Source organism: Urocitellus parryii, chromosome 13 (assembly GCF_045843805.1).
Source record: "Urocitellus parryii isolate mUroPar1 chromosome 13, mUroPar1.hap1, whole genome shotgun sequence".
In the NCBI taxonomy this organism is placed as follows: Eukaryota; Metazoa; Chordata; class Mammalia; order Rodentia; family Sciuridae; genus Urocitellus; species Urocitellus parryii.
The window spans coordinates 67,954,963-67,965,784 of record NC_135543.1 but is presented as its reverse complement, the minus strand read 5'-3'; the positions used below and the strand labels follow the sequence as shown (position 1 = coordinate 67,965,784).

Genomic DNA, 10,822 nt, shown 5'->3' with positions numbered 1-10,822 from the left:
GGATGGACGCTTGTGCTCCCTTGTTCCTGGCAACCTCAGTTATCTCCTCTACTTCTCACTGCATGGACGTGCACAGAAAATATGGCACAGGCAGCAGCCACAGAAGATGTTTCCTACCAAACTGCCTTTATTATAACTGACAGTCCACCAGGGTACAGCTTCCCACCAAGGCTTGAACATGGTGACCCTCCCCTCTAGTACCCTCCCTTCTGCCCCCCACCTCCCCTCTTTCTACATTCCCTGTACCCTCCCACCCTCTACATTTTCCTGCGAACCCGCAGGAACTGCCCTGTGTGGGGAAGAAGGTCTTCACAAGCTGAAGACCTTTGGCCCTTCTGGTGTAGAATGAAGCAAAGATGAGATCTTGCCTGAGGGGCAGCCACCCCTGAGGCCACCGGCCAACACAACTGTCCTCAGGGCCTCTTCTTCTGGTTGCCAGATGACACACACTTTCTCTTCTGAGGCTGTGAGGTTCCACCTAGCTCCAGGTCCACACCTTGCCCTCCGATGACCTGGAGGGGAGGCCCAGGGCAGGGCATCTTTTCCACATTGCATGAGCGTCCAGTGAGAGCACTCTTCATGGTCCTGGCACCTGGAGGAGGGTGGGAGCTGAGGCGTCCCCTCTTGGGAGGTGGGGCCTGGAGTGCTTGGTCTCCTGAGCACATGGTTTCTATTGGAGGGGCCTGGCTCTGGGACAGTCCCCAGGGCAGCAGGCGGTGCTGGGAGATAAGGAGGAAATCCAGGCTTTGGAGGTCATCGTCCACACTGCAGCCATTGGCTGTCTTATGTGGCCCCCCAGCAGAAGTGGGACCCACTACGCCTTTGTTCCCCAGGTTTAAGGAGGAGGATCTGCAGTTCTGGGGGGGATGGTTGGAGTGGATGGTCCCCAACGAGGATGACCCGCGATGGCCTTGGACGACAGCAGTGTCCTTCGATCCCAGCAACTGAGGCTCCATGGCCCTGCTCCTCTTCATGACCTGGGAAGCCACCTCTGGGGAACAGTCCTCCATGCTGGCCCCTGGATCAGTGGGATGCTTCCGCTTCTCTGCACCTTGGTTGGCAGGTGCCTGGGAAGCTCTTGAGTCCTGTTGGGACATACCATGACCTTGAGGCCCCTGCAGAGCTGCTTCTTCACAAGCTGAAGGGGAATATGGGCACTGGCCAACTCTTCTACATGCATGACATGGGCCACAGGGACTGGGACAATCATTTCTATGGGAGGTGGCAAGTGGAGGGACAGACTGAGTCTCTGCTGGCCACCCTCCTGGGCTTCCTTTCTTCTTGTTGCCCTGTACCCATCCATGACTCTCCTGTCTCCTTCCTTTCCCTTCTACATCCTATGTCCTGTGAAGTCACTCAAGGAAACATGTATCATAGGTAGGATAGGGACAGATGACGTCCTGTGGGCCACATGACTAGGGTCCTGTGCCATCCTCATCTACTTCCTATCCCTTGTCCACCTGTGGCCACTCCCTTTCTTGTCTAGTTGTGTCCCTTTGTCTCCTAGCTGGCCAGTATTGCTGTCTGCCTTATCCACGTGGTGTCTTTCTCCACGTCCCATAACCCTGGTTTGTCTACCTCCATAGTTCCATGTGGTGCCCCTTTCTCTTCTCTATCTTTTCTTTCTCCCCAACCTCTGGTGTTCCTGCCATTGTTTGTGAGGAGTATAACCAGTGTACCTCCTACCTGGTCTACTGGGGGACCCTCCTTCCCTCTCTACCTGGTCAGGCGTGAGTCCTTCCTCCTGGTCCAGCTCTTTTGTTAGGGACAAGATATCTATATATGGTTCAGAGGAAAGTATTTCTTCCAGGAAGCGGGGGTGAATTATGTTCTCTGCCTGGATGAGAAGGAAGAGAGTGTGAGTGACCTTGGGAGTAAATAGCGCCAAGTCAGGAAGACTTCTAGCAGAAACAGGAAGCAATGATGATCCCATTCTCCTAACACCATGGGGTTATTATAGCCCAACAACCTGCTACAAACATTGTACAAGAGGGCACGCATGTTTGTGTGCGTGCACACACACACACACACACACAAATTCTGCTTAGAATCTGTGCTAGAAGATCAATTCCATGAGTTTTGCAACCTTGACTACACCAAGATTGTAGGCGCGGCCCACCTTGTTGACAAAATCCTCATCAATGTAGCTCAGGAGACTTGGATCTGGGTATAGATCCTCTATTGGCTGATGCTCCAGTCCTTTCTCTCCCAAGATCTCAGCAAGCTCTTCTGTGGACAAGTGGGAGGACTCCAATGTGGGAAAGGTGGTAGGCCCAAATAGCTCATCCATGATGTCCATGTACTCTTGGACGGCTTCAGGTGGGATCTCATCGGGCGCCTTGGTCTCAGTCCCTTTGGTCTTGGCCACATTTTTCTTGCGCGCCTTGGTCTTGCGTGCCTTGGTCTCAGGCACCTTGGTCTCTGGTGCCTTCGGTTTGGCTGCTAATGAGCAGGCAGGCTGTATTTTGGGGTTGGTCTCTCTGGAGGTGCGCCCTAGGACACGGAAGACCAGAGTGGTGCATGAATGAGGGATCCATGTTCATCCCAAACACTGGGTAGTAGGCAGGGTTCAGTGGACCTAACCTGGCATGCCATGCATGAGGCAACCTGACCTAGGACCTGAGGGATATAACGCGGCACCAGATGCACCATCTCGGAGAGTCTAGTGGGAGGACATTTAGAGTGACTGATATTCCATGTACTCTACCCTTCAGGACCCAAGTCCTGGGCAGATGATATGTGTGTTCTTTGGACAGACAAGGAGAGAAAGGAGCTGTGTACTGGTACTGGTGAATACGCAGTTCAAGGCTGGGTGGCAGGGACCTCAGGGGCTAAAGGGTGTTCTGCTTCAAGACCAAATCCCCCACACTGAGGAAAAGGTCTCATTTGAGACGACAACTTGCCTTAGCCCTTGTCACCATTCAGAGACTGTCGTGGGCTCCTGTGGGAAAGAGGGAACCCTACCTGGCCGTTGGAAAGCCTCCGGGACTGGCGGCTTTGAAAGTTGCAGCATTGGAGGTACAGGAGGAGGTCGGCACTGGAAGACCCCTGACAGCTGCAGCCGTGGATCCTCCATCTCCTCTGCAGCCTCAAACTCCATGAACCTTGGTGGGTGAGGGAGCACAGGCTGAGCTGAGAAGCAGGTGAGCCATACCAGGGAGGTGCTAGCCCATACCAGGGAGGAGCTGGGGGCAGAGATATGGAGCTGTGTCCTGGAGTGGGTCAGCCAGTCCCAGGAGGGGCTGCTACATAGGAAGAATGGCAGTTCTGAGGGAACACCACATCAGCCAGCACCTGAAGGGAATCAGCTCTGAGTGACGCGGCATAGCCCTAGGTGACCCTTGTTTCCCTGTCCCTGCCAGGAACCACATGGATCAGGCAAGTTCCAGAAACAGGTCAGGGAAGTGATGTATATGAGGGTCCTGGCCCAATTAAGGGATGCTGAGGCGGGGACCTTGAGCCTTGGAAGGATCCCCTGGGAAAGAAAGGCACAGGAGGGGTCATGTGGAGGTGGAAGCTAAACTGAGAACATTGGGTTGCTTCCTCGGAGGGCTGGTTCTTTTTCTTCCTTTCACTTGTTGGAATGTCTGGGATTTCATAGAGCAAAGGCAGTAAAGATGGCAGACCTGTCCTAGGGCATCTGAGGTTCTGGATGCCCCTGACCATGCACTCTTCACTGCCACCCTCTTCTGGTACATTGGGTTAAAGGGGTACCACTTTCATGAGCTCCAGTAGTCCCCACTCTGTAAAGAGGTGCCAGTTCCCGGGCAGGTGGTGTGTGTGAGGCTAGTGGAACTCTTTACCTCTGCCCAGACAACAAAGGAGAAGGAGTCAGTGTGGCTGGACTGGTTTCTCCTCCCCATTGGGACCCTGAACCTCAAGGCACAGTTGGAATCACAAACATTGAGGCTGGAGATTCTGGGATTGTTGCAGAGAGAATGTCCAGCGCTTCAGCTAGAAGGAGCTGCAATTTGGAAAGCTGGACGCCTCAGAGCCAACACATAGGTAGGTGACATGCCCTACCCGACCCTGCTGTGCAAACCCTGAATTCCCACCTAGGTTCTGGGCCCTGGAAGCTAGCTCACTTTTCTGCAGTCTCATAGAAGACCATCCTTTCAAAGTTGCTGGTGCGCTGCCATTCCTTCCAACCCTTCTGCAGGCCCTCTTCCATGGTCATGGTGGGCGCCCGTCGGGACAGAGACCGAAGCACTGGGCTGGAATTCATCAGGATCAGTGTCCACAAGGTCACCCTCCTTCATCAGCAGACCCACATACCTTCCTAACTTTGTTACTATTTCCCAGTCATGTTCACCTCAGAGTATTGACATTGGGACTCCAGGACACTCATACCAAACCTGAACACCAAGGGCTGCATTGACCAGCATGATTGTGATTGGCTTCCTCAATGATGTGCTGTACTAGGTGCTGAATGTGGTTATCCTCCCACATTCACCTGGTGAAGCCCTAACCCCCAGTGTGATGGTATCTGGAGCCTGGCTTTAGTGCTGAGAGGGTTAGATGAGGCCCTGAAGGTGGTGCTTCATGGGGGCATTAGTGTTCTTCCTGGAGAAGGAGGAGACACTGAAGAGATGTCAGTCATGTGAGGACACAGCTGAGCCAGCTGTCTTCCCAGCAAGGAGAAGAGAGCCTTCGTGGGACTTTAGGTCAGGCATCCTTTACCTGGGAATCCTGACTCCAGGACTGTGAGAAAGGAATACCTGCCTGTGTTTGTGTCCACGTGTTCCTCAGTATCCTGTATGGTGGCCCAGGCTGACTAAGACAGTGCACAGAATGGCCTGGGAGCACAGTTACAAACTGGGGAAAGATGAACATGCCCATGCAGTGTCCAAAGACAGCTTCCCCTTGAGTGTGACATCACCAGAGGGTCCCAATCAGGAGATCATGACAATGTGTGTGGGTATCCTTAGAGTTCTGTCTAGGGCCAGCACCCCTAAGCCACTTGTGGTTGTGATGTCCTCTGTGCCAGGAACAATCAGGGCTATGGTGGAAGGTGAAATGACTGGGGGAGGGAGCATTATGTGCAGTCAGACAGCCAACTCCAGTTCCTGGCCACATTACCCCAGGAACCTCCTCTGACCTTGAGTCCTGCTGTGATGGTGATGATCATTGGAAACAGATTTCCTGCCCTCACAGGGCTGTGATGGGCACCTGACATAAGGCACATTTCATTCCCTGGTCTGAGGGAATGCATCTGGGAATGTAAGGGTCTCAGCTTGTCCCCTCACCTCAGGACCTGTCTTCCAGTTCCCCTACATCCCAGCCTCCTCTCTCCAACCCACGCTTTTCCTCCTCACAGAGCTCAAGGGGGAGCCTGAGGAGAACACTCACACGAGGAAGCAGGAAAATGCTTCCACATCAGGAGTCTGAGGAAGGTGCCTGCGGACCAGGGTCTTGAAGCGCTGCCAGCGCCGGAAGTTCTCATAGACGCTGGAATGTCCACCGGAGTCCTCTGGTGGCACCACGGCAGCCGGGAAGATGGGTGGTGCACCTTCCCCATACACTGTACCTGGCCACTGGCGCGCATTCATTGGGAACATGATGGGGGCCACCTGGGCAAATGGCCGTGGTGCTGGAGGGCGAAGGCCCAGGTGCCAGTGGATCCCATAGTTCTGGATCCCCCCACTGGCTGAGGCAGGCACAGTGGTCCTCAGGGCAGAAGGTGCGGTGAGGAATGGAGCAGGATGCTCCACACCCCCACACAAGGCCCCTGGGGCCCTCCAGTTGAGGGGTGCCTGAGTGTGGGCAATGTTCTGAATATGAGGGGGCCCTGCTGGCCTCAGTTGTGGCCCACGTTGTCCAAGGGTGGACAACCCTGGCACATATGGTTGTCCAGGGTAAGTGGACAGCACCAGAGGGTTACCCTGGGAGATGGGTGCAGTCACCCGTGGTGCCAGGGGCGGCTCCCAGAACGGCTGGTGTGTTGGCACAGGGGCAGCTGGAAGAAAGGGCAGGCCCCTGAACGCAGACATGTGGGCACCAGGATTGAAGTTCATGCCTGGTCTCTGGGATTCAGATGCTGTGGAGGCAAAGCAAAGGGGAAAATGGAGGAGGGGGAATGGCAGCAGGATTGAGGCCCCCCAGTTTCTTACTCAATGGGAATCTGAGGACAAATGCTCACAGCTCAGGGCCCTGTGGGCAGGGAAACTGTGCATTTTGCAAATGTGCCTGAGTGAATTTCATGCTGTGTTCCCTTCGTCATAGTTCTACCCTGAGAAAACTGGTTCCCCGGACACCAGGACTCCCTGAAGGCTGTCAGTGGACTGTGGCACCTCAGCTTTCCCTGCCTCTGAGAGGACCCTTGTGCATCCTTGGCAGACAATCCATTGGCCTCCTAGGTGACTCCCTAGAAATGGATCAATTTGCCTCTGCTCAGTGGCACCATGCCCCTCCCATGCTCGCCAACAGGAAAGGGATCTTCTCGAGGGCAGATGCAGGTACTCCAGGGTCATTTGTGAAGGTGACGGGTTCTAAAGATTATTGCCCCACCACCTCCTCAGCCTTCCTTTTGCTAATCCTCCTTGTGTACCCTCCACTTCTTTCCTAGGCTTCCACAAACAAACAAAAAACACCTGATTTAGATCCCTGCCTAGCTAGAGGCTGAGGAAGCCTGAAGTTCACCCAGGAGCACATCCTGCCCAGCATGTGGGTGCCTCTCCCAGCACTTCCCACAGCAAACACTATGGGGGGACAGATTCTGGCCAGCTGTGTCCCCAGTGTTCAGTGGATCCTGCCATGACACAGGGAAGAGGTCTGTGTGATAGACACTGAGTTTCCTAAATCCTCTCCTGGAATGACCAGCAACAGCTTCTGAGGATCATGGGAGGTGGTGGGATTATGAGCAGTGCGGCTTTTCAGAGATTTTCATGGCCACTGTCATGTTTTTATTGGGCCTGGGAATTGGAGCCAGTCTGGGGTCCTTTTCCTTTGAGCTCTCAATAATTGGAAGGAAAGTGTCACAGAGGATCAGACCTGCACCAGCTGCTACCTGTGGCAAGGTTGTTTGGAGCACATCCCTGTCCACCAGGACGTTCTGCAGAGTGTAGTCAAGGAATGGGAGGTGCACCACACTTCAACACTTGCACACATTAATCAGGACACCTGCCTAAGTCTTAATGACAATACATGTGGGGCCCCTTCCTAACTGTGTGCCACTCTCCTTCCTGTCTTCATGAGAACCCAGTCATCTTCAAACCCGATTCTGGAAAATGAACACCCCACATGTGCTCCCTTTTCATGGAGTACCAACCAAACCAGGAAGATAAGCAAAGTCCTCATGTTGATTTGAAAACAAGGAGCTGAGCCTACACTCAGAGATAAAGATTCAAAAGACCCCCCCAGAGGCCCAAATCTATGTTGGTTGAGGTTTCCTGGGTTCCCTGCCCTTCAAGAATCGAGGACACCAACTGTCTGAATGGAAGGAGAAGTTTTCCTGGACAGGAAGTTGGCAAGGTGCCCTGGGCTGTGGCAGTTGGAGTGCCGTGCAGCCTCACCCACAGAGAGTATATCACACTGCGACTGTGGTCATTTATGAGACCCACTGGGAAGTTTTCTAGCTATGAACCCTCCTCACCACTGCCCAGTTATGTTCTGAGACTCTCAGTCAGTCCCCTCAGAATGACATCCCAGGCAGCTTCCCTGTGTCTGAAGTATGGACACAGGGCTCAGCATCTGGATTCCTGGGAGCCCTAACGGACCACCACTGTGACACCATCTGCGACTGCCTAAAAAACCATGCGGTGACCTGTGTCCATTCTATAAGGAATCAATCCCTTGGCCTCTCTCTCCTTTCTGTAGACCCAGTGTACTTCCCCTGAGTAGGCTGAACCTGGGTCTTAGGAGCCCTCCTCCCCATGAGCAGTATCAGTCTTCCTGGGGCTTCCTGGGCCATGTCAAGTGCATCCTCTAAGGCTCTTTCCTTCCCTTACTTCTGCTCAGTGAGTTGACCTCAGGGGAAATACTCCATTCTAACTCCCAAGGGTTGGGGGGTGACTGGCCTTCAGATAACAAGTCCCTGACCCTCCAGGCTCACCTCCTTCCAAATGTCAGGACACTGGACACAATGTCTCACAGTCTCCACAGTGGGAAAAGTCAGTAGAGGACCCAGAGAGTGACCTGTCTGTAACAGATGCTCAGGGTCCAACTGAGCCAAGCTGGGCAAAGTTTAAATGTAAACCCCAGTGGAATGTTGGACCCAGACATTCTGCAGGGGGAGGGGCCAAGGGGATATGGCCTGGGTGGGGGCTGGGCAGACATTCCATGAAGAGCTCTGGCAGGTATAGAAGAACCTCGAGTTTCCTTCAGGCAATTCAGTGGTGACACAAGTGATGTGTGCCTCTGGGTCATTTTGAAGTAGTTTCTCAAATGCACAGCAGAGTGGTGAGAGCCATGGCTCTCATGAACCACACAGTCATGGGTCTGAACGGCCCCTACTCTAAACTGGAGGGTGTGGATTGCATTTTATGGATAAAGTGTTTTTTTAATCCCATCCCCAGTCTGTAAAACAGACTCTTGGGTGTTTCAGAAATATTCAACACCTTATTATATGTCTCTGCAATGAATGGGGGAGGAGGCAAACCATGATATTCAGGCAATAACAACAAGCTTCTTTCACTTTTTATGTAGTTATTCCCCACATTGATGTCATTGATGAAATAGCTCCTGGGGCTTTTCTTTTTAACTAGTGATATAAATTATGCAGTGTAGAAAAACTGTCTTTTTATTCCACAGTTTTTTTAGTTGTTTCATATAATGAATGATGGAGTTCAGATTATCAAAGCAAGCTTTAATTGCTAGACCAAGGTCGAATTCAGGGGCCTTGCATACTCTTGGTCAGTGCTTTGCCACTGAGCTTCAGTGTTACCCCTTCAGTCCTGCACTGCTTCAAACTGCTCATAGAATACCACTGGACAAATGCAATTTGTGCAAAGTGGCCATGGGAAGGAGCATTGAAATCCTTTTGTCCTACCATCTGACCTTTATTCTTGTAAAGTCCTGAACTCATATTGATTGCCGAAGGGAAAAAAAAAAATAAAAACACTGTGAACATGGATGTCCTTGTCATCAGGAACATTGGCGGGATGGCTAAAGGCCCTGTCCGCCTCCTGTAAAGGTTTTCCGTCCTAGGACCTTGGCAGCATCACATGTGACATGTCTTCCACATTATCCTTTGGAAAGAAATGATACTAATTACCTAAATTTCCAGAAAGAGTATCAAAGGATTGTTTTTGTTTGTTGTTTTGGGGTAAAGCATTTCAGGGTCGATGGGATCCATGGTACACATTTGAAAAGTTCAGGCTAAAAATATGCCATGGGGTTGAAAAGGAAGAGGATATTTTGGTGCGTGCCCAAATTGATCAAGATTGCCAAATGTTCATCAAACATAGGAGAAAAACTGTCAAAGAGAACATTTGAGCATCTGTATATAGTGGAGGGCTCTCCTTATGCAATAATGGCTCAGTAGGCAAAATCAAGGAATGGGGTTTTCAGAGTGTTACCCAGACCTATAATTCTTTAATGGAACGTATGCTGGACTAGGAGGAAAGCACACACTGATGTCTGGACAAGTGAACAGGAACCAAAGGGAGTTAGTGGGAAGGGGGTGAAAACACTGGGCCCAAATGGGGAGCCAGTGCTTCAGGGTAGAGAGATCCCAAGGGCTGCACAGGGCGGTCTCTAATTCATAACAGTGAAAATCACTTTGTCATTAAAGACGCCCTGGCTGAAAGAAGGGCCAGCCCAGAGGCTCTGGAGGAGGAGCCGCTTTGCAGCCTTCCTGACCCACTTGGTGCTCCTGCAGGGGGTCTCTCCTGCACCCCTCGCGCATGCGCACGTGCTTGGCTGGAAGCGCATGCTCACAGGTCGCCATCCAACGGCTCCAGCTTCCGTTGGGGCTGCAGCGGGGCAAGGCGCAGGCGCGAAGGCGGTTGGCCGGTTCCCAACGGCCGGCGGGGCGCCCATGGCGGAGTCCAGACTCAGTCCCATAGGCCCGAGGTACTGGACCCGCGAGCCTCTCCCGTCCCCAGTGTGTCCCTTCCTGGTCCTCTGGCCCCTGTGCCTCGCCGGGGGCGCCGTCCTGGCCTCCCCTGGGACGTGGCCGCCCGCACCAGGCCCGGAAGTGAGGGGCCCTTGGCCAGTGCGGCCCCCACATTGGGGCGTCGTCCCTCCGTGTCCCTTGCATCCTGTGTGGCGCCGGGCTCCGGGGCACCTGTGCGGTGCTTGAGAAGCGTGGTCCCGGTCAGCAGGTCCGGGGCTCCTGTCGGTGTCAGAGGAAGTGGTGACGGTCATCTCCTTGTCGCTGTGAAAGCTGTGAATGTTGGGGACACCGTCAGCTGGCATCCGGGTTGTTAGGCTGAAGGACGCGCATTTCCCGTGAAGTTAGCGACTTTGCAGAAGGGAACACACTGAGCTGAGTGTGCTGGGTCCACTGTGGTCACACCGTGATTGACGGCCCTCGTAGGTGGGCTGTCGGTGGACAGAGCACCTGAATGATGACCGGAGAACCGTGTGACCCCACGTCGTGTGCAATAAAGAGACTCGTGTTGTATTATTAGTGTGTGGTGCTCGTGTATTGCGCAGTGACACTGATGATGTGCTCTCAGCGTGGTTGGGGGGCTGTTGGGGGGCCCTTGTGGGTCTTTCTGGGTGCCAGGAAGTTTTCCTTCCGTCTTGATGGGCATGAGGATCACAGGGCGGTTATTTGGGTGAGAAAATGAGGCCTGTGCTGGCCCTGGAGGGTTGGTAGGCGTTCAGAGGGCTGGGGTGTTTTCCCTGTTCCTTTGGTGGGTGCTGGGGTCCCTAATGT

General features: G+C 53.2%; 1 protein-coding gene across 1 annotated transcript; it reads right to left on the bottom strand.

The window, feature by feature from the left end:
- Positions 1 to 413: 413 nt before the first annotated feature.
- On the bottom strand, positions 414 to 10,356 carry LOC144249975 (NUT family member 2F-like). Its single transcript, XM_077792212.1, has 9 exons — positions 10,226 to 10,356; positions 9,799 to 9,911; positions 5,350 to 6,037; positions 4,086 to 4,214; positions 2,965 to 3,104; positions 2,087 to 2,493; positions 1,687 to 1,837; positions 1,100 to 1,212; positions 414 to 857 (listed from the first exon to the last, which is right to left on the bottom strand). Exons 1-9 carry the CDS (start codon positions 10,354 to 10,356, stop codon positions 414 to 416), a joined length of 2,316 nt encoding a protein of 771 aa, XP_077648338.1.
- Positions 10,357 to 10,822: the final 466 nt, after the last annotated feature.